The 23,127-nt window shown below is 43.4% G+C and overlaps 1 protein-coding gene across 3 annotated transcripts; it reads left to right on the top strand.

Moving 5' to 3' along the window:
• Positions 1-4,235: 4,235 nt before the first annotated feature.
• Positions 4,236-23,127, top strand: PRR36 (proline rich 36). 3 transcript variants are annotated; one of them, XM_087709717.1, is made up of 7 exons: positions 4,236-4,348; positions 10,837-10,926; positions 11,362-11,834; positions 12,295-12,349; positions 15,813-15,967; positions 17,099-19,669; positions 22,398-23,127. In XM_087709717.1, exons 3-7 carry the CDS (start codon positions 11,435-11,437, stop codon positions 22,808-22,810), a joined length of 3,594 nt encoding a protein of 1,197 aa, XP_087565843.1. In that variant the 5' UTR covers positions 4,236-4,348; positions 10,837-10,926; positions 11,362-11,434; the 3' UTR covers positions 22,811-23,127. The 3 variants fall into 3 exon arrangements, with proteins under 3 accessions (XP_087565843.1, XP_087565844.1, XP_087565845.1); XM_087709718.1 differs by lacking the exon at positions 4,236-4,348 and adding an exon at positions 8,608-10,574; XM_087709719.1 differs by lacking the exon at positions 4,236-4,348 and having other exon boundaries at positions 8,609-10,926; positions 17,099-17,287; positions 17,387-19,669.

The raw sequence follows: 23,127 nt of genomic DNA on the forward strand, positions 1-23,127 counted from the left end.
TGGTTTCCAGTCACAAATAAATATACTTATTGTCCCTTCCCTAGTCAGGCAACTAAATTTCTTGATCTCATAAGTTTGTCATCCTCGTTAGCCATTCCTGTATTGTGAATATTTCAGTCTTTCCATTTTTGTGCATATAATAATCTTCTAGCAGTGATTGTATGTAAAAGCAACCTTTTAAAAAAACTCTAATTATCTGCCCATTAGTCCCAACATGAAAAGTTCTGGTTTCAATTGAACAGCAGATCTCCAAGGATTTTCAGTCTATGATCCCAAACACTGTCCTTTGCTGAGTTCTTTATCTAAGCTATATTTATGATATTGCGTGTTGATCTCCATGATCATTCAGGAAATACAACTTTTATTTATTCACTCTAGGACTGAGATCTGGTTAAGAGTGCTAATAGAACTTGTGAAAACTATTTTTTTGCTATCAAAACTATCTCAAGAATCATAAAGAGGGAATAAAACAAATGAAAGGCAAAGTTTTCTCTGTGTTTTAGTAGGCGGTTTCACCTATCATAACATAGAGGCCCCAACTTTCTATGTCCTGACTTCGCATGCAGACCATTTCTTCCCATAACCGCCCTCCCTTCTCCAATTACAACAGGAATTATAGCATAAAACACATATGTTATATTATAGTAATTATAGTATTATATACCCTGTTATACAAATCCTGGGGCTTCACTTCCTGGGATATTGCTCCCTGTCCTGTCCTTGTACAGGCAATATCTCAACGATTCTCTTCTTCCAATAGGCGGCAAGAGTTGACAGATTTTTAGGTGAGGTTGAAGGACAGTCAGATATTATAATGTTATATTGATATAATGTATATCATGCTTTGGACCTTCTTCCAAATAGTGAGATAATTTTAAGAAGCAATTTTGAAAGATATTTTCATTAACTCTTGATTTTGCCATTTCAACAAAAATAAATATTTTTATATTTTATTATTTATATATTACATATAAATATTATTAAATATTGATATTATATATCAATATATATATTATTTATAAAATAAGATCAGGATATTTTCTAAGATAAATAAGCAATTGGCCACGCCCGGTTTAGTGAAGGGGAAAAAAATCCCGATACATCACATGACACTGCCATGATGTGAGTTTGACATCCCTGGTTTAGCATGTCTTCCTTTCTGCTAACTTTAAAGAAAGAGAATCATCTTAGTTTCTGGGTTACTAAGATGCGTAATTTCACTCATATTCTGTCAATAGTTAACATGTTTTCTGTTATCTTCTGGTTTCATATCTGCCTCTATTTCTGCTCATTCATATATTTCCCTTCTCTCTTATGTAAATGTTTGCAGTGGGGAAAAAACACCACATTAAAAATATCTGTGAAAAATGAAACATAAGCAATATAAGTAAAAATAATCTTGGAACATTTTAGAACAGTTGAATTTGGCACTGTTGATATAATTAGCCTTGTGTGTAATTCTTGAGAAATAGTATTAAATCTGATAAAATTGAAGTTTTGCTGTCAGGATTCCAAATAGCATCCAAAAGTAAATCAGAGTCCAAGGCAACATATTGTTCAAAGTTCCAATTTATTAAGAGAGCCATGTTCGCACATCTGGGAAAACCCAAACCTGAAAGCTTCCCGGTTTTCCCCACGCAGTTGAAAGTTCAAGATCTTGCCCCCACATCCACAAGTCCATCCCATAGTCCAATCTCCCACTGCCACTCCCATTTCCACTCCCATTGCCGTGCTGGCAGTTCCACCCAATCAATTCCGGTCAGATGCAGCGGTGCAGAGACAAAGGATGACCTTGGCTTTCTAGAAAGAATTTTGTTGTGACTACATAATATGTGACTCCTTGCAATCCCCCCTCCCATTTTCCCACAACAGAAAAGGCCTAGCAGAATAATAGAAAGTGTGTCAGGCCAAAGACCCAAAAGAAAAGATGGCTGCAGGACATCTGCTTTGAAAGCCCACCCACCTGAAATCAGTGAAATGCCCTGGAAAGCTCACAGAGAACATGCATTTTCAGAAGTGAAAAATTCTCTCTCTATATATGAGTAAGTAAATGTAGACTTGCCATTTCAGAATTAGAATAGCAGGTTATTTACCAGTTTACCTTTGCCTTTAAAAAGGTAACAACAGGTAGCAGTTCTTAACCAAATTTGATTAGTTCAGAACAGCAGGGATGAGAGGCTACCATGAATTTCAGTCAGAGACTAGACTTGGAAGCTGAAAATAAAATACTTGGAAGAAGGTACTGGTGAACATTTCTGTCTCCTGTTGCCAAGAACATTATATGGTCATTCATGTTCACAGAGTCACCAAGATTCGAGTTTCAGTCTGTTGGAAGAAAAGTCCTTCTGGGTTCAGTTCCAAGTGGGGAAAAAGACACTGGAAACATGGAGGCTACTTGGAAAGATGGTTTAATGATGGACAGAATCACATGGCTTGAGCTTCTAAACAGAAAAGCAAGAGATGCTGAGAGTGCCCTGATTTTATGCCCTCTCTGGGTCCCACCCCAGAGCTTCCCCTTCCTGTGGAAGAAATGTATTCTGATTGGTTGTCAGACTCCCAGGGGGCAGGGGGGGTGTCTTAGCTAACTTTGTAGGCTATCCTGAGACCCAAGCTTGTTTGCCTTGCTGGCTGATGTAATTTTCCCAGGTGCCTTATGATGAGTTTCTGTTTGCTAGATGGGTCTGCCTGAAAGGATAGATCTTTGTTATGTAGAATAGACTGGCTCAGGCCTTAATGGCCCATTGACAAAGGTGGGGAAGGGAGAGCTGAGTTTCTGCCTCCATTTTAGAGGAAATATTCTGCCCTTTTAATATTTCCTAAGATATTTCATTTTCTAATAGAGGGGTGGGTTTTAACTTCCTACAAGTCAAAGGCAACGTTTTAGTAACAACAACAGACAAAATTTCTAGCTGATTAAAATGGTTAATTTTAAGTCATTACATTTGCTTCATCATGGGTTTCTATCTTGTACTAATTCCAAAAAAAATACAGGAAGAGGGAAATGGAAGACAACACAACTCTCTTTCCAAATGACAGTAGCTTAGTCTGTACAGGAAGCTATTGACTTATGAAAATAATCAAGTACAGCTGTTCTTCCCAGATTCTTTCCTAGAACTCTCAAAGACTAAAAGCTGTTGAAAGCTAAAGCTGCCTTTCAGCTGGAGGGAATACTTTGGGTTTTACCAATTAAATGTAGGCAATCTTTCATACTCATCACTGTTGGAAGACTTAAAAGACCAGGTTAGAGACAAATCCTCTGGGAGACTATCTATTGTGGTTGCTAAGAGTCAACAACGACTTGATGGCAAATAACCAATCAAATGGTAACCACGCAAGTTAGGACTTATGCATACAACAACAGGATTGTAGTAAATACCCATAAAGGTATTTTATGGGCTTTAATAAAGCCCTTTTAATAAAGAATTACTTTCGGTGGAATGTCTTTGGGGGTGGGAGTTGTTTTGGGCACCTCACTTTTCTCATGAGGGAATTTTAAATGAGAGAAATAACTTAGATAAATATATACTAAGAAAAAAGAGCAATGGTTACGGCGTGACGGCGCCCGCAATATCCCGAGGGCCTGGATACAGATTCACCTAGGATCCCGCCCGGCCTATCAAATGAGCTCTTTGGCCGAGCCTCAACTCCCCCTCCGGAAAAGTAGAGCCTCCTCACGCAGCTCTGCCCCTGTTGAACCCCTGAGGCCGGTTTATTCTTGGGACTTGCGAAACAGGGGCACCCCCTCCCTCCTCGCCTCCGGTCCTTTGCAAGGAATCCTTTTCACACTCCTAGCCACAGACCGCCGCGAACGTCCCCCGGGGTGCGTGAACCCGACCTATATTTCCTACACGAGTTAGGTTAAGGGGTCTTCAGAGGTCGCCTCATAGAACGGCGACAGCAAAAGGGTTAATTCACTCCCTCGCTTCTTCTCCCCTTCCCTTCCCCCCCCCCTCCGGCTGAATTGATCTATTAACCAGCTGCCACATTAGTTGGGGTGGGGTGGGGGTGGGGCAAGGGGTACAATAGCTGCCTCTTGCAGCCGGAGACAATCGATCAGCTCAGCCCCGGCCTCTTCGCGGGAGTGACATCATCCCTTCCAAATACCAACCGGCAACTGCCATTGGCTGGCCAGGTAACTGAGCTGGGCATTTCTGCTCCCCCCCCTCCCCGCCCTCACGCCCATTGCCTACTTTGCGGCGGTGGCGCTGTTGCTCGTCCTCTACACACGCCCTGTACGAGCGGCCGCCGGCACCAGCAAGCGGCACCGACCGGCCTCTTATTCTAGAGTTTGCGCTCGGTCTGCGCTGCACGGACGGTTAGCGCTGCTCCCCGGCGCAAGGCGAGCGAGGTAAAGAGCCGTCTACACATGCACTGGGGCTGGGGGACGATGCCGAAGCACTGCGGGGCTGGCGAGGCGGTTCCCGGGGCCGAAGGAACTGCAAGCACGAGTGGGGGGGGGGAACGGAGGGACGCTGGGTGACTCCTTCTGTCTCCCCCTTGCTTGGTGGTTTCGGGGAGTCGCTTGTGGGAAGCGAGGGGAACGGGCGGGTGGCGTGGCGGAGGGAATTAGGCGGCGGCGGCGGCCGCGCGTCTAGAGGCGACTCGCCTGCAGGTGCAGCGAGAGCCCGAGCCGCGCCTTGTTTGGGTGGGTGGGGTGGGCTGTTGGCTTTGTTAAACCGGGCAGTTTTTGCACGGCTTCTTTGCCTTCCGGCCGAAAGGAAAGTCAGGAAAAGGAGCCGGAGTCTCTTCTGGCCACGAACCCCGCTTCCCTTTGTGGCTACCCCGGTGGGTGGGTGGGTGGGTGGGGTGGGAAGAATCGCGTTTTAACCCCGTCAGTTTCCATCCCGCCTTGGTTGCTGCCCTGCTGAACTTAAAAAGGAGGCTTGTCTCTGTTTGCCATCTGCGTTTGTGGCTGGTTTGTTGGATGGATCCGGGGTAGTTTTTAGGAAACGGGATTCAGACGATAAGTGCTGAAAGGGGAATGGAGGTCGGTGGGAAGACTCTTGGCGGAGAAATAAAAGCAGCCGGACCGCCGGAACAGTCCCCATCTCTTGAAGTGTCTCCATTGAGAGTCTGGGAGGGGGGGGTTAGAGGCGCGGTCGCCGGTCCCTTTTCTTTGTTAAGGGAGGGGTCTACGCGGTGGTAATGGGCGGCAGCCTCGCCCCTATGCTGCTTTGTTGAAAAGAATAGTTATTTTTTGTTCCTCTCCTTTTGAGTAAATCTCATACATATATATGTATATTCCCACAGTTAAAAAAACACAAGCTGAGCGAAATTGTTATTTGCTCATTCACCAACAGCCAATTGATTTTTTTTTTAAATCTTCACATGGGCTCTTGCAGCTTCCATGAAACAAAGGGGTTGTGCTCTTCTGGGAGAGAAATATATAAAGGCTCTTCTAGTCTTACAATTGCCATTAAAGCTGGGGAAATGTGAACATTTTGTATTAAAAATAAAGATAAAGAGCCCCTGTTCTTCTGCGATGGAGTAAGGGCAGCTAAGCTGTGGTAGTAATAATAATGGCATGCTGAGTAGAATTGAAGCAAAATGAGGCGCCTTGATGAATTAGCAGTTTTTAAAATGAAGTGAGCTGTTCTAAAACAATTTTTTTTGATGGTTAAGAGAAATGGATGCTTTTTTGGGATAGATGTTTAACCTCCCATTTTCCAGCTGGCACTTCTAGAGGGCACTGGGTTGGGGAAAGCTGCCCTAACTTTTGTTGCCAAAGAAACCGAATGATTTAAAAAAAAGCGTTGATGAGGTCAAGAAGATGGGCAAATGGAAAAGAGACGCAGTGTTCAAACAATTGATTTTAGATAGTGGTAGAAAAGAGAAAATGGTTTCCAAGTGCAGCTGCTGGCAACAGATGATGTGAAAGGTTATAAAACTTAGTTCAACACAGATATTGCAATTGATTGTGACTTAAGTGTGAGGAAATGATGCAGAGAAAGAGATCCACTAAATGCACTCTGGCTCTGTTTCGCATCTGCTCCACTTCCACCCTCCCCCTAAAAAAAAAGACAAGAGCTAATGCTTGGGAGTTGTTTCCACTGCAAGAACCAAACAAATGGATGAGATGATTCAGCTGACTCTTTAGTAGAGGCAACTGAAGACGAGCAAATGCCCTTGTTCCATCATGGCGTTGAGTAGCTGTGTTCTCCCAAGTGGGCTTTTGGACCCAGTTTGCAAAGCCAATTAACACAGAGACTAGAGATTAAATGACTTTATTTGTGCAAATAAAATGTGGCAGGAAAAAAATGTTCCAAACCACGTACACTCTAAGCCAGTGTTTCTCAACCTTGGCAACTTGAAGATGTCTGGACTTCAACTCCCAGAATTCCCCAGCCAGCATTCGCTGGCTGGGGAATTCTGGGAGTTGAAGTCCAGACATCTTCAAGTTGCCAAGGTTGAGAAACACTGCTCTAAGTCTTGGATAAGCTTAGGATGGATTCTTGCAAGGAAACAAAATTAAAACATTTTTTTTCCTGTACAGCTTTGTTCACAGACACCCATGCCTGTGTGGCCTCTCATCTGGATTACTGCAATGTGCTCTCCATGGGGCTGACCTTGAAGAGCATGTGCAAGCTCCCAGGTGGCGCAGAATGCAGTTGCATGGGTAGCGAATGGTGTCAGATATTCAACATATGTAACACACCCCTGCTACTTGGGCCACATTGGCTGCCAGTCTGCTTCCAGGTGCAATTCAAGGTTTTGGGATAGATAACTGGGAGCTAACAAACAGTACTTTATTTGCACACTTTATTTGCACAAATAAAATCATTTATTTTAAAGCCCTTCATGGCTTGGGAATGGGTTACCTAAAGATCCATCTTCTCCCAGTGATTGGTTTCTGTCCAGCTCAGTCTGTTATGGGTCCCGGGAGATTTGTCTTCTCTACTGCAGCCCCATTCTCCCCTTTGAGATTAGGATAAGACTGTCTGTCCATGCTGGCCTTGAAGCCTTGGCTGTATGCCAAGCCTGGGGCCTCCAGTGGAGTTGTTTTTAATTTTTTTTGTGGTGTACGCTGCCCAGAGTCACTTGTTGAGACTACATCTATGGAGATTCTCAATCATCCAGGTCATGGTTGTCCCAAAGCTGCTTTTTTCCAAGAGGCAACTGGACTTCCTTTGTTTTCCTCCTTGAAGACATTTTGCTTCTCATCCAACAAGCTTCTTCAATTCTGAAGTTGTTGAGGCTATAAAAATAGGATGGATATAGAAATCATACCTATCCTTCCATTCCCCTCCAGCACCATCATCACTACTGATGAGGTTTCTTGGATGAGAAACAAAACATTTTGTTGTTGTTCCTCAAGAGGAGGAAAAAAGTCCAGTTGCTTTTTGAAAAAGCATCTTTGAGACACAACCATGACCTTGGGTGTCTTGAGACTCTCCACAGACTATAAAAACAAAATAAAATGCTATAAATTAGGTCTTTGACCACAGTGATGTTTGTTTTACTGCCCCTCTGTTCTCAGCATAACTGTTAATAGGAACCTACAATTAACTTGTTCTCAGCTTATCTCTTTCTTACTGAAATTGTCTGTCAGCTCCCCGTTATCTTGTTCAGTAATGGGCAGAACAATCATGAGTGTCTTTTCCTCCTCCAACTCCAGCTGCACATGGAACCATAACAGCTGCCTCCCTTTTTATTCTCATGCATTCTATTATCTCTGTTATCCTTCACAACTCTAAGCTACAAGGGCCTCTCCTGCAAAAAGGTCATGGTTGAAGGGGATAGCTAAGTAAACTATTTCAACAGCTGGGCAGAGGAGGGAATAAAATACATTCTTAATCAAGCAAGGGGGAAGGGATGGGATTTTGTGATCCTGGTTTACTATGTGTATAAAAAGCTTTATTATGTGAATTAAAATTGCATTTCCCTGTGATGTTCTCTAACCTCTGCATGTACATCCTGTACACCGAGGAGGCTCTCCTGTGAATTTTCTTAAATTTCTACCTTCTAACTACATAACCGGTTTCCTTCAGCCACTGGTACACTGGTACATTCGCCAGATGCCTTTTCACACAGCAGCTTTCTTCAGCCTCGGCACATCCTTTCTCTAGAAGTAGCCAGGTTGGCTGGAAACAGTGAAAGGTGCATTCCAAACACATCTAACTACACAACATGAACATCAGGAAGTCTTCTTGTGTGGTGTACTAACAGTTGCTATTAGTGATCTCAAAATGCTTGGGTACGCAGGCTGACAAGACCATGAGGCTGATCACTCAGATAAGAATTGGGGAAAATAAAGAAAAACAGGGGTGATGTAGTTCTCCTTTGGGTAGTCCTTGATGTATAAGTTTTGTCCTTGGGTTACCAGGTTGACTTTGGGTACTTGCTTTGGCATGGCAATTACTAGATCACATATTAGTAGCTAGCAACCCTTTGTATTCTTTTTTGAAAAAGATTTTACTAGGATGATGGGCCAAAGGAGCCCAGAGATATTCTGGTAAAACCAGACAACTTTATTCAACACAATTTCCCATGAACTAGGAGAGAAGGTGACAATATGGGTTGGACCATGTTATGGTTTAATGGATACTAGAGCTGTTGAACACTTACACATCAAAGGAAGTACTGAGTGGCATACCAAAGGGCTCTGTTTTAGGCACCTTGCTATTGAATATATTCATAATTTAATGACTGTTTTAAAATGGTATTATCTTTGCAGATGATATTAGCGGGTTGCAAAGTCTTTGGAGGACAATTTCAAGACTGAATGGGATCTAGTACAATGGAACATTGGGCGAAATCCAAAAAATAAATTTCAGTAGAAACACATTTATTTAAATTTATTGGCTGCGCAACTCTAGTGGAGTCTGGGCAACATACAAAATTTAAAAATCATAAACGGTGAGAAATGTTAAATCAAAAGGCAGCCCAGGATAAAATATTCACAAAGTAAAACCCACAAAACAAAAGAGGAGCCATTAACAATGAGAACTGTCAACCCCAGGCCTGGGACCAGAGCCAGGATTTTAAGGCTTTCCAGACTCCCAGGAGAGAGAGAAAACCATCCTTATCTCTTGGGAGGGAGGGCAGGAGAATGCTGTTCCAGTGGATGTGGGCTGTAACAGAGAAGGCCCACTTCGTAAGTCTCACAAGATAACCATATTTAATGGAGGAGACCTGAGTGCACCTGCTCTGCTTCATTGCATTGGGCAGGCCGAAACTTGGAGATAAGTGGTCTCTCAAATATCCAGGCTCCATGCCATACAATGCGAATGAAAAGTGTTACACTTAGGTACTGTGTTTCCCTGAAAATAAGACAGAGTCTTATTTTCTTTTGACCCCTGAAATAAGTGCTTGGCCTTCTTATTATTTTTGAGGTGCAGGAGGCAGCAAGCGTGATCACCTCATGGGTGCTGCTGTGTTGCAATATTTTTGGGGAGGGCTTATTTTCAGGGGAGAGTTTATTTTAGCGCATGTGGTCAAAAGCCCGATTGGGCTTATTATCCGGGGAGGTCTTATTTTCAGGGAAACAGGGTGGGGAAATTGGAGTATAGTGAAGGATGACAGAGTACATAGAAATATATATCTGAATGCCAGTCACATAGAATATGGAACAGGTAAAGTTGGTTCAGAAGACATGGCACAAGAGAATGGTTTAAATTATATGGGAATAGATTTTGGTCAAGAAAAATTTCCTAAGCTGCTAAACAAGGGAAGGGCTGGATAACCTCCTGTTGGGGATATTGTCGTTGTTAATTCATGCATTGGATGAGAGACTGCATGGGATAAGGGTGGTCTCTTCCAAACCTGACCTTCCGTGTTGGATAACTGCTGCCTTGCTTATTATATCCTCAAACCAAATTAGATTAGAGACTAATAAGGAAATTTGTCCTGCTAAACCGTCACTTGGAGTGATTTGTGTTGAAAGGAAAGATAGGATATACGGTAAATGTGATGTATTATTGTAAGTTTTGCAGGGATGCCTCTGTCTCTCTATGAGTAGTAGTAGTTCCAAGCAGTGTATATGCATGTGCTGTTAGTGCCTTGGACTCCTTTCTGCATTCAATGTAGCCTGAATCTAATAGTTGCTGATTCTGATTCTTGTTGTAATTAGTTGATGTTTCTGCCTTATTTCATAGATAGCAATTCACAAATTGGCAGAGATACTAGGGCCATAAGTAAGATCAACACTAATCTAAGGAACCTGTGTTGTGTGCCAGTTATTAAATTTGTATGCCTCTCACAGATAAATATGCATCGATGCTTTCTGGGGTAACAATTAGAGAGAAGAAAAGCTCCCATTTCCCATTCAGAATCTCCTTTATCACTCACATTGTAGATTCTGGAAGGGCAAAGCCTCCTTATTCAGAAAGCTAATTGCTTCTGCCTCCCTCCCGCTGCCCCATACACACACACTGGTGTTTGTATATATCGTAGGACTGCTGGGTCAATTTCTTTTGCCATATTCTTTTTATAGGCAGTAATACTTAGAGGAGAGCATCCCCCGTGGAGATTCGTACCCTCACCACCGTCCAGGCCTTCCGCACAGCCTTGAAGAACTGGCTAGCCCGTCAGGCCTGGGGATGAAGATAGTTGCCCCTCCCGAATGATGAATGCATGTTGGTTACTGTTTTTATTATATGTGTCTTTGTTATTGTCTGCATTTCCCCTTCCCTGATTTTATGTGAGCCGCCCTGAGTCCCCTCAGGGAAAAGGGCGGCCTACAAATCTCAATAAAATCAAATCAAATTAAAAAAAAAAGAGCAGAAGTGTGAATATGCTTTAGATGAAAATGAATCAACAGTGTGTATATAGGAATCTAATTTCACTCTTTTAAACTGTACCTTGATCTGGGTCCATCTGGTTTTCTTTGGAATGCAGCTCCTGGCAGTGTGCGGTTTGAATGAGGTGGTTTACCTTGGCCACAGCAAGCTGAAAGTTGCTTTGCTCTTGACGTGGGCTCCCTAAAAGGTGAGTTTTGTGACACCCTAGCTATTATTATTGTACGTCCTTTCAGACATGAATATTGTTCGCAAAGCCTTTGACAATAAAGTAAGGGTAGTAGTATCAGTGAACAGATGACGGCGTATTTGGATTTCCTTGTGTGTTTTGTCAGTACAGAATTCAATCCCATTTGCATCCAGTGTCATCTTCCACAATTGGTAAGGAGGATAGTCTCTGTCTCTGTCTCTGTCTCTCTCTCCTCTCTCTGTCTCTGTCTCTCTGTCTCTGTCTCTCTGTCTCTCTCTCTCTCTCTCTTTCTTTCTTTCTTTCTTTCTTTCTTTCTTTCTTTCTTTCTTTCTTTCTTTCTTTCTTTCTTTCTTTCTTTCTTTATATAATGAGTCATCTTGGGGGTCCAGCAGTAGGTATGGTTTGTGTCACCTTGGTAGTGCTCCTCTCTTTCAGGACCAAAGTGAAAACTACAACCTGCCAAGCCATTCAGACACATCCCACCCGCCTGGAGCCTGTGAATGTGAAGATGGATGACGGTGGCAGAGCTGCTAGCGGAACCTCAGTTTCGCAGACCAGTGGGGTGGCAACTGCTTGTCCCCCTGCTGCCAAGCAAAAGGGCAGCAAGCCCCCCCAGCCACCAAACAGGGTTCCCAGCAAGAAGCCGCCAGCAGCCCCTGTAGCTGCTCTTCCTTCGGTTCCTAGTGGAGCTTCCAGAACACTTGGAAATGGACCTGCTCGGAAGGCCAACATGCAGCAGCCAAAGCAGCCGGCATCCAAGACTAGTAGTAACGTTGACAACTTGTCTGCTAGAGCGACAATGAAAAAGACAACAGGGGACAAGGCAAGTGGACTGAAGACTTCGGAAAAGACAGCTGCGGAGAAGGAAGTGCAGCCGAAACCCCCAAAGGTGACCACACAGCCCACAGGTATGCTTTGCCTGTTTTTCAGCATGGAGTAATTAATCCTGGACTTGGTTCATTCCTGCATCTTTTGAGGATGGCTTTAGTCCTGTTTTTCAAAGTGTACTAAATGTTCCAAAGTTAATGATTTTTTTTAATTCAGAAAAAAAGCATTGAGAGCCATCTAGTATTAACTGTTGGGAAGAATGCAAGAACTGTGTGGATCTCTTTTCCTAGATCACTAGATACTTTTAAAACTTGTAACCAGGCAAGCAGTATTCCCGGCATTAAACTGTGGTAGACTAAATTCTGAGGATGCTGCATCTTCCTATTTTCTCTGATGTTTCTCTAAAAGCCACGTGATACTGTTTAACCCTGTGAAAAAGGAAGCCTCCCTTGTCCTACATTCATTAGATAACCCTTGCATGCGTTCATTGCAATTTGTCAGTTGTTAAAGCTGTTGCCTTTTTTTTCCTTCTTCCATCAGCATCAAAAGCACTTCCAACAAAGCCCAGCAGAGCTGAACAGACTAAAACTTCCAGGTATCGGCTTTGGGTATCAGTTTCAGATGCACCAGTCAAAGAGTTGGGACTTTAAATGTTCGGTATGGTTGGGCTAATTTGCGGAGTACACTTTGAAGTTTAAAGCAGTGTCTTGGTTGAGGGAATAGTTGTGAAATTATGGTGGGAGCAATTGTTTGTACATCAATATAATGTATTCCTTCAGACAGGTCAGGTTGCATATATGAAAGCATACGCACGTGTCCTATTAAATCAGTCCTTGTAGCATATGAGTGTCGTGTCTGTATCTTGTTAGAAGCCTGGATTTTTGCAGGGCTACTCTGGCACTCTGCCCATTGCACTACTGTCTCTCTTGACATCAAAGCAATGTGATATGACCCCAATTAAAAGCATTAGAAAGAAAGAAGGGAATATCGCAAACAGTGCACAAGCTTATTTAGATCAGTAATGTAGTAAGAGTAAATCATATTAGTAGCCGAATGGAGGGCTGCCAGCTTATTGACGTTAAAGCCAAGGGACACCTCTATAACAAGGCAAACCACTTAATTGTCTAGTATACAAGTGTACATACTATTGCATATTATCATTGATGCAGTTGTAAATCTAATGAGGGGCTCTAACTATCCACAATCAGTGGATAAAAGTATTGAATAAGCTGTTCAAGTGCAAGGGCTTCCGTTTGGTGGGATCCACTGTCCTGAGCCCAGATAGCTGGACTGTTGTGTTCCTGGCCTGGAGTGCTGCTGATCTAGGCTAAGTCTAATGTTACCTTCATGACTTAGTGGTGGACCAACAGGCACAGGGGTAGGATACGACCGGTACGCCCTAGTACCACCTTCCTTACCTGTATTTGAGCCAATCGGGGCTTCTGCGCACACACACAGAGCATACAGTACCTGCGTGATGCTCCGTCGAGCAGCTGGAGCATCGCGGAGCCGTCACAGGTAGTAAGTACGCATGTGCATGCTGCACGTGTGCATGTGGTGGACGCCTGGTCCCGCTGCACCGTACTTGTTGCACCGGGATCCGGAACCCACCAATGAACAGGCATATCTGGTTAATAACTCCAATTGGTTAGGCAAAGGCAGCAATGCCACCCTATCTTAAATCTGCCTTGGTGGATTTTGGGCCCATGGTTGGAAAGAAAAGCTGGTGTTGATGTCTTGAGACCTTATACATAAACTGAGTTCATATTCCTCAGATAGTGGGGTGTGAATGCCTATGATTTAGATTGGATTGGTTGCTGATGTACCAGCTACTGTGCTGCCACCAAAATCCTGTGCTGGGCTCCTGGATTTGTTCTTAGGCTTATGATGGAGAGTTCTTTCACCCATCAGTGCTGAAGGACTTCAGCTTCTGTGACCAGGAGGCCATGGCAATCATGAAGTTATCCTAGGAAATTCTAGGCCCTACACATGCAGAAGGATAGATACGGTAGCCCTTGTTTGACCTCAAAACAGACATCCATATGTAGAGGGAATTTCTATTATCCCTTAGCCATGATTAGATCACATCCTGGACCAAATGAAATTGACAGTCACCCTTTTGGATTATATTGTGGTCTTGCCATGTTAGTTGAGACTCCTTTTGGCCTGTGACAATAAAGTGGATAGGATGCTTTCCAGGGCATAGCCTCTGCCTCTTGGGGGCTGGTTCCTTGTCCTACCTGCATCTGTGACTGGGGAAGAGGTGCTTATGTGAATCTAGGAGGTGGTCAACATTATTAGGGGAGTGGGGCTGCCAGTAGTTTGAAAGAGGGGTGAGAAAGAAGGGCTGGGGTCAGGAGGCAGTGTGTCAGGCAGGAAGACCAGGATTACAGCAGGACCACATGTGAAGTTCCAATTAAACTGATTTATTGCTCCTGCCTATGCACAGGAATCTACTAAACTAAAAATTAGCATGATTTTGGCCCTAGAGTAGATAAAAATTAATGGGATTCAAGGGAAGTTGGATTTAGTTTGTGGCTACCTAGAATCTCTAGAGCAGTGGGTCTCAACCTTCCTAATGCCGCGACCCTTTAATACAGTTCCTCATGTTGTGGTGACCCCCAACCATAAGATTATTTTATGCTTTCCGTATTTTTTGAAAGTATGTGTTTTCCAATGGTCTTAAGCAACCCCTGTGAAAGGGCTGTTCGACCCCCAAAGGGGTCCTGACCCACAGGTTGAGAACCACTGATCTAGACTGATTTATCTTTTGATTCTGCTCCCATATTCTGCCACTCCTTCTCTTACACAATGCTTCTCAGCCCCAGCCTATTGAAATGGCATCCTGCTTAGAATTCGATTAGCTCTCTCTATAACAGCCTTCTGCAAACAGGTTAAAACAGAGCTTTTTCATATAATGTTTGAGGATCCAACACCATTGATAGTTACTTTTGTTTATATTTGTTTTTCTATTATGTTATTTTTTACTTTGAAAGATTTAATCATATATATGTATATCTGTATGAGATCTTAATTGGATTGAAGTGAGATATAAATGAAATAAATGGCGAAACACTAACTTAGTGGTACAGTATTTAGCCTCATAGTCTCTAACGCATTACAGTCATTCTGATAAAGAAGGAATATGTAATTTTGTCACATTTGGATTCCTTAGAGAAGCCCACCAGATTAGCTGATTCAGCCTTCCTGCAACTTGGTGTCTTTCAATGTTTTGACTATAGCTTAGAATTCTCAATCAGTATGCAAAACTGGAGTGGTAATTAACACTTCTAAAGGGCATCAGGTTAAGAAAGTCTGGATTAAACTACACCCTGAACTGTATTTGGGATTGTGTTAGTTGTGTAGAAGTGAGGTGGTTTTCTGAAAGAGAAATCTCAGTCCAGCCTTAAATGCCAGTCTCGGAGAATGTAGTTGGAAACAAAGGTTTGGACAGAGATCAAACATTCTGAAATTCTAATTGCTCCAAATTAAAGATAATTGAATATGCACTCCGATTATATTGCTGCAACCTCACATTTTTTAGCCTCAGCAAAAATTGAGAGGAGATGGGTGAACAGTAAAGCGATAAGAGTAGGTTAGAATATATGCCAGATGCAGGGAATCTGAAATGACTCCAGTTCAGATACTGAAAATAATTGGAGGAAATGGCTCCATTGCTATTTTGTGTTTGTTTTTTCTTCCTTGCCCCAGTTTATTTGAATACTGGGAGATGCCATCCGATGCAAGAAGTAGGTGGGCAGCTAGAAGGAGTATATTTCAAGCTGTTAACCAACATGGAAACACCCCATCTGGTTCTTAATCTAATGTCTGAGATAATTGAAGGTTTTTAAAAAAAAACTGTAGTCCTTTTCTTTTTACTGCAAGCGATAAAAGCTGGTACTTTCAGGATAAACTTGGCTCATAGACTCTGAACTGGCAAAAGCTTCAAGTGCATTTGTATTGAGGCACCAGATTGCTGAGACAATTGTGCCTTCTATGTTTTCTAAGGGTTTGGACAAGGTTTTCTGCTGTGCATAATTGTTTGCTGTCTGTTTCAGGACTTGGTTGCCAGGAACAAAGAATTCAACTGCATCCTCTTTAAACAGAACTGCCACTAATGATAAGAATGTGGGCAAACATAAGCCGACACCACCACCTGCTGGTCAGGCCACATCAGCGCAGCAGCAGAAAAACCCACTGGCAACACAGAGAGGTATGTAGCCTGTGGTCCCAACACAAATGCCCCATCTGCCTTACCAAAACCTGAACTTTGCACTGTCTAAATGGGAAAGGTCTTATTTCATAGAAATATTAGATACTACATATAACTGGGAGTGATCAGGCTAAAGGCAGGTCATTATATAAATGTTCTTTCAATATTTTTACAGTGATGTTTGTTTTCAAAACATACAATTCAAGGATCATAACTCTCTAAGATCAATCAGAATTATCTACGTTGCAAATGGAGTATCAGGGAGGCAAAGGGTAGCTTCACTAAGAACACCTAGTAAGCAGTGGTGGGATTCAAATTTTTTACTACCAGTTCTGTGGGTGTGGCTTGGTTGGAGTGGCATGGCTTGGTGGGCATGGCAGGGAAAGGAGACTGCAAAATCCCCATTTCCTCCCGATCAACTGGGATTCGGGAGGCAGAGAATAGATGGGGCCAGGGGCAGTCAGAGGTGATATTTACCGGTTCTCCAAACTACTCAAAACCTCCGTTACTGATTCTCCAGAACCGGTCAGAACCTGCTAAGTACCACCTCTGCTAGTAAGTTCTTGGCAGCGTTTTTCCACCCCTTAGATAATTAGAACTATGTTCCCATTTCATCATTTTCCTCTAATGCTTTCCAATGTTTTTTACTTCAGCTTCCATAATTTCCAGTCATAGTGGCTTTTTTGAGGGGGGCACGTAGCAGCTTTTGTTGGTGTGACTTCCAAAGAGATTGTGCTGAATTCTAACTGCCATAACAATTGGCTAACAAAACCACAAGTGATGTGGAATAGTTAATATTCCACATCTGGAGAAGTTAGGGAGGTCACACTCAGCATTAAATACTTTAAAAAGTGCAGCTTATTCCAAAACAGACTTGGGGCCTGCCAAGTACAAGGAGCGAAAAATGACATCCATCGGTGAGCCCATTGAGAAAGGGACAATGACCACTGAAGCATGGCCACTATGGAAGGTCATGTTCAGTTGCAAGGGAATATGAACCTTGAAGCAGAAGGGCAGCTGTAGTTAGAAACAAGCCTTAGGCTACTGGAGGGCTTTCAGGCATTCTGCATAGATTACGCGTAAAGCTTTTCGAGTCCAAACAAATATGTAAAATGTCTTTTCTTACTCCAGATGCCTCTAGAGCTGCCACAGTTTTAAAGGCCAAGGTTTCAAGCTCCAAATCCTCTGGGAAGATGACACCTACCGTAAAGCATCCCAAACACTCGGCCTCCAAATCACAATCTGAGCAAAATCTCGGAGAGAGAAACGTGGCTGCACCTACGAAAAGCAGGCTTGCAACAAAGAAGATTTCAGACCCCGGTAAGCCCCAAATTCCAGCCAAGGCAACTGGTGGGAGTCTCCATCCAACCACTCTTCCAAGAGCTGTTGCTTCTTCTCCCAAACCTCTGTCTCCTTCAGGCAAGAAGCTTCTGAAGAAAGATACTCCTTCCAGTCGTGAGCAAGTATCCCCGCAAAAGAAGCCTCAAGAGACCATTGCCAAGGAAGGGAATGGCAAGAAAACCACCAAGGAAGCGGAAAGTGCTTCGAACAAGGATACAAAGTTTCTAGAAAAGTTGGAATCCGCAGCAGCAGAAGAAACTGTTGACCAGCCACTCTCCCAGGAGACTGCAAACTGTTGCATAACAGTAGTGGGAATGGAACAGATGGAAGCAGGAGACTCAGAAGAAGGCAGAGCTGAACAGACAAACATAAATGCTTCAGAAGGGCTGCCTCCAACACCCCTTGAAGCACCTCTGGTTTGCCCTGGACCACAAGTTATCGGTATATCCTCTGTTAGTGAGATGCCTCACTTGTCCACTGCTGATGTCCTGGAGGTATGTTGTGGTAGTAGTGATGAAACACATAATTTAGAGCCAGAACTGCCTTGTGAAATATTTCCTCCCATTCAGTTGGAGCTCTCTCACCAAACTTTTCCAGCAGAAACCTTATGGCATGAAGAAGGAGGCATGGGCTCTGAGCATCTCAGAAAACAAGCATCTCATTTCGATGCTCCAGTGGCTATTGAGCAGCCCCATTTCTTGCACAGCCCTGACACATCTTCTCTTGATGTACATGATATTTCAACAACATCCTTTCCAGCTGAGGATTCCCAGATTTTAATACACGAGTCCATTCCTATGCTTGAGCGATCTCCTTCTTCTGAATCCTTGACCTTAGAGTCTGAGTTGCTTGAAGAGACTCAAACTATAAAGCTAGTAGTTCTGGCAGAGCCACAGGAGGAGTCCAGTCTCTCAGCAGAGCACTCTCTCTCAGTTAGCCAGTTTGACCCTACCTTAAAAACTGTAACAGAATCTCTAGCAGCCGGTCACAATGACAGCACTGAATTGGTGGAAATGATGAACAGGGTATTGAATTTGGGTGAGAACTCAGAGGAAGAACTGCAGAAGGAAGTGGCATCTCTAGAGGTAGGAAATGCAAGGCTGAAGAGCCCCCTAGATCTTGCAACTAAAGATAGTGAGTTTGCACAGAAAATAGCCCCTTCTCAGCAGATGGATGATGTGCATTGTGTCCCCACTCATGCTGAAAATGAAGAGCTAATGGAAGTTCTCCAAGTAGCAGATCATTTAATAATGGGAGCAGCTAATCAGTACCAAACCCGTCTCCCTGTGTTTGTGGCAGCAACCTCAATTCCCACACAGTTGCCTGGAGAGCCCTTTGCAGGCTATGATGATCAGTCTAGCAGCTTAGATGAATATCCCACCATTGGAGAGCTTGAGGACGATGCAGTCATTCCAGAAGAATGCATGAGTAACATGAAGCAAGAAGAGGCCGCCCAATACGAAACTCCAGACTTCTTGTTTCATCCTTCAGGGGAGCTCTCACCAAATAGTGGTACTGCTCAGCTGTCAATGCACAAACCTCAGAGCTTGCCTTTGAAGAGCTTGGAGTTGTTACAAGAATACCCAACTGAGTTGACTGAAATGCCAGAGTTGCTCTTAAGTAGCACAGGGCTGAAAGCTCTCTCCCCGGAGAAGGGGGGCTCATCTTCCAAATCCAGCACCTTAAGTGGGCCTGATCTGGCAGGTAAGAGCAGCAGTGAAACTAGCACACCTGAAGAGCTGCGGGAGTATGACAGTAGCTCTGGAGTGGAGTCCAAGTCAGATGAGAAACTGGAACAAACTTGTCATCAGCTCCTGAGTCCCTTGGAGGACCTTCCTGGTGAGCTTGATCTGGGCATCCACATGGAAAAGGGAGATGATGAGGCAGAGACCCTGCCAGCAGATGAAGTCCTTGGAGACCCACCTACTGAACCCACTGTGTCCTCAGAGGAGGAAGCGGAACTGGACGCAGATCTTCTGAAGGAAGCAGGCTTTCCCAAAACAGTATGCCTCTTGACGTCACCTCTCCCAACCAAGTCCCATTTGCCCCATTCGGTAGATGAGTCAGATGAACCAGGTTCTGGTGATGCTGGCACAGAAACCCCAGCCTCGACCAACTCTGCAGCTTCCTGTGATGTTTTCGGTGCCTTCCATCTCCATTCAACTGACAGCTGTGGCAAAAGTCCTGGGCTCTCTTCCCTGGACAGCGAAGAGCATTCCACTGAGGGCGCCAAGGAGACCTGCGGCAAGATCCCCATGGATTGGGAGCAACACTTGCACCTCACCCCAACGCCCTTGAAGACTGGAGGGCACGAAGAAGAGTCGTCACAGCCTTTCCCTGCCGCTCATAGTCTGGCTGCAGGTAATGTATAGAAATCCTGCCCTGTCTGTGTTGGATGGGCCAACCTGTGGTATGTTAATGTGCAATAGTATCCTGTAGGGAAGGGAGATGACTTCCTTCCTCCTTGTGTATCTGTTCCATCTATGTCTCTAGCCAAATGGGCATTTTCTTGTTTTTGTGTGTCTTAAAATCTTTTCTCTCAACTTCTTACAGACTTCTTTTGGAAAAGTTGTGTATATTTTAGTGCTTTTCTTAGTGGTGGTGGGAATGGTGGGAATAAACTTCTTCTTAGCCTTTCAATATGTAAAATAAAGCATCACTTTGTCTATCTGATGTGGCCTGTATTGTTTTTCCAGGGAATCTGTCTTCTCTACCTACCTGTCCATACCACTTGCAGTTTTTAACTTGGAAAGAAGGGTGCCAAATAAAATAGCTGTAATGATTCGTCTCTGAAGTCCCACCAAGATGTTGTGGGTATAAGAAAGAAAATAACAAATAGCATCTAGAATGCAAACAGAAATTACGGGGTTTGCTATATATGAACTGGAAAAATACATGAGTGGCATGTGGGAGAAGCAAACTTTATTTAGAATATATGAATAAGTATCAGGAAAGTTTGATCCATCGGAATAGCCTGAGGTCCTCGTCCTGCTCAGCAGCCATGAGCTCCTGGGGGATGACTTCTTTAATTATCCTTTGATAAAGGTTCTTTTTTGCAATTTCTTCATGCCATTGGATTTTGCATCTTTTGGTGCATTAGGCTCTGAGAACATTTAGAGCAGAGATCTCCAACCTTAGCAACTATAAGCCTGGAGGGCTTCAACTTCCAGAATTCAACTCTCAGCAAAGCTGGCGGGGGAATTCTGGGAGTTGAAGTCCTCCAGGATTAAAGTTGCCAAGGTTGGAGACCTCTGATTTAGAGAGCAGAGCAGGGACTAAGCAACATAATACTGTTAAGAGTTCCACAAAATGCTTGGGCTGTTAGATGTTTTATGGGGCTCACAATTAATTTGATTCAAGTTGTCCGGCAGTCTGAACCTACCTTTCCTCTGGAATCATGCACATTTCTGTTTTTAGTAGACAAATATCCTAACCTTGGGTGGATTCATTAACATACTAAGCCAAAACCAAACATGCCATATTGAAGTTTAGGAGAACACGAACCCAGCCATAAAAAGTACATTTATTGTCTATACCCTAGAAATCAGGGCTAAATTTAATAGATTTTTGATTGAATGTTAAGAAAAAAAATTCCCACAACAAAAAGAGCTGAACATAAGAAGCAAATCATTGAAACTATCATGTTTCTATCACAGGAAGTCTAGACAACCATTTGTTAAGAATACCCTGTTTTCCTGGAATGAACAAAAGGTTGATTAGCTTAAAAGTCCCTTGCTAATTAACCAAGGCAGATTTCCTTTAATGAAATCTCAGTCATTAAATGTAGTAAACAATCACAATTATTCTACAGGAGATAAATTGCATCTAGATCTTTTCAGGCCATAGATGTACTGGAATAGCAGGAAGGCCATTGAGGAAAACTCACATTGTAATTTCCTGTCATAGCATGTTTGTGGATGCAAAAATGATTCAGCTTTGATATCTACTTTAGTATTCATAATAAGATAAATAATTTCAGACTAATTGGTTTGCTAATAGAAGCTGAGAAACAAATTAAATCCTCAAGTCCTTCAACTTCTCTTTGCTTCATTATTGCTGGTTGGTAGAACCTGGAACCAAGCAGTCTATAGATAAATTAGATCCTGGTAAAATGAAGTTTTAATCAGTCCTGAGAACCTTTGCATCTCTCTGATTCTGACAAAGTTTGAGATGATTGTTGTGAACAGTTCCTAGGGGGGAAAGCGATTCAGGAAGTAAAGGGTTGCTGATTTTATATATACCGTATTTTTTTGGACTGTAAGACACACCAGAGTATAAGACGCACCTAGATTTTGGAGAGGAAAACAAGAAAAAAATAGTTTTTGGCCTTCACGCGTCTGGTTTTTGCCCTCCTCAGCCCCCAGTAGCACTCTGCAGGGTCCCAAACCCTCTGTCCTGTTTTTGCCAAAAATTGGCCTGCTTTCAGCCTCCCAACCCCCCCATGCATCATGTTTGTGCCCCCCCAGCCCCCAGGAGCACTCTGCAGGCCTCCCAAAGCCTTCACGCATCCTGTTTTCACTGAAAATGGGCCCATTTTTGGTGAAAACACAGGACATGCAGGGCGGGGGAGTTGGGAAGCTAAAAACAGGGCCGCATTCGGTCTATAAGACGCACAGACATTTCCACCCACTTTTTTAGGGGGGAAAAGTGTGTCTTAATAGTTTGAAAAATATGGTATATATATATATATATATATATATATATATATATATATATATATATATATATAGGTCTTCCAAAAAGTTAGTCCTAGCAGTTCCCATTCATAGCCAGTGGAGCCAACTAGCAGTACGCAAGCATGCAAAAATTGTACTGGAGACATGCCCCAATACAATCTCTGAACCCATTTTAAAATGAATTAGTTGGGAACACAACATTTATCAGCCGAGCATTGGCACTATAACTGCAATGGAATGTATTTCTTGCAAATCTGAGAAGCATCTCCTTTTTTCCCCCCTTTAAAATCTAGTCTCTTTCCACTTTCCCTTTTCTTTTTTGTTCTTGTCTGTCACTTCCTTTGTGTCTGTTGTGACCGCTACCAATCCTGAGGGCCATCCTTTCCAACCCAAGCTCCTTGCCCTATTTGTAGGTGACAATGGGGCTGGCTTGCCCTTCCCCTGGGATCCATGTCCACCAGAGATCCTCTCCACTATCTATGAAGTAGAAAGTGGTGCTGAAACACCTGGCCCAGATGAAGAGGATGGGAGCCGTTGCTTGCGTGCCACCTCCCGAGAACAGGCTCTTCAGCTAGGAAACATCCAGGCTACAGTCGTACAGCAGCTAATCAGCCGAGCCCTGCTCTTCCCAACAGAAGCACCTCCTGGGGCTGTCAGTGGGAAGGGGGCCATGAACAGCGAAGCAGAGATTGGCAAATGGACAGAACTGATCTCCCCTTTGGAAGAATCTCGAGCCAGCATCACTTCTGTGACAAGCTTCTCCCCAGAGGACATGTCATCCCCCCATGGGGATTGGACTGTGGTAGAGGTAGAAACCTTCCACTGATTATTTCCCCCCTCCCCCTCGCAAGTTATATATCTATAAGGCATTTTTTTTTGTAGGCGAACCACTACTTTTCATCCAAGTGTATCTATTAAATGTCCAGGAAGGGTCAAGTATTAGCTGACTGCAGATACTGCTCTCCCCTTCGTCTTCAGCAGCTAATGGTAGGAGTAGTTAAACACTTGTGAATCATAATTATTTTTGCCCCTGGCAGTTTTAGGCCTTAGATTGTTTTTGGTTCAGCAGAATGACCAACTTTTCATGTTTGGGACTTCCAGGGCATACATTTATTTCCAGAGGGTAAGGCCCACCTTTTTTAG

The sequence above is a fragment of the Thamnophis sirtalis genome, unplaced genomic scaffold, assembly GCF_051295495.1.
Source record: "Thamnophis sirtalis isolate CommonGarterSnake01/CBP01778 unplaced genomic scaffold, rThaSir2_p1.2 scaffold_3, whole genome shotgun sequence".
Lineage (NCBI taxonomy): Eukaryota > Metazoa > Chordata > Lepidosauria > Squamata > Natricidae > Thamnophis > Thamnophis sirtalis.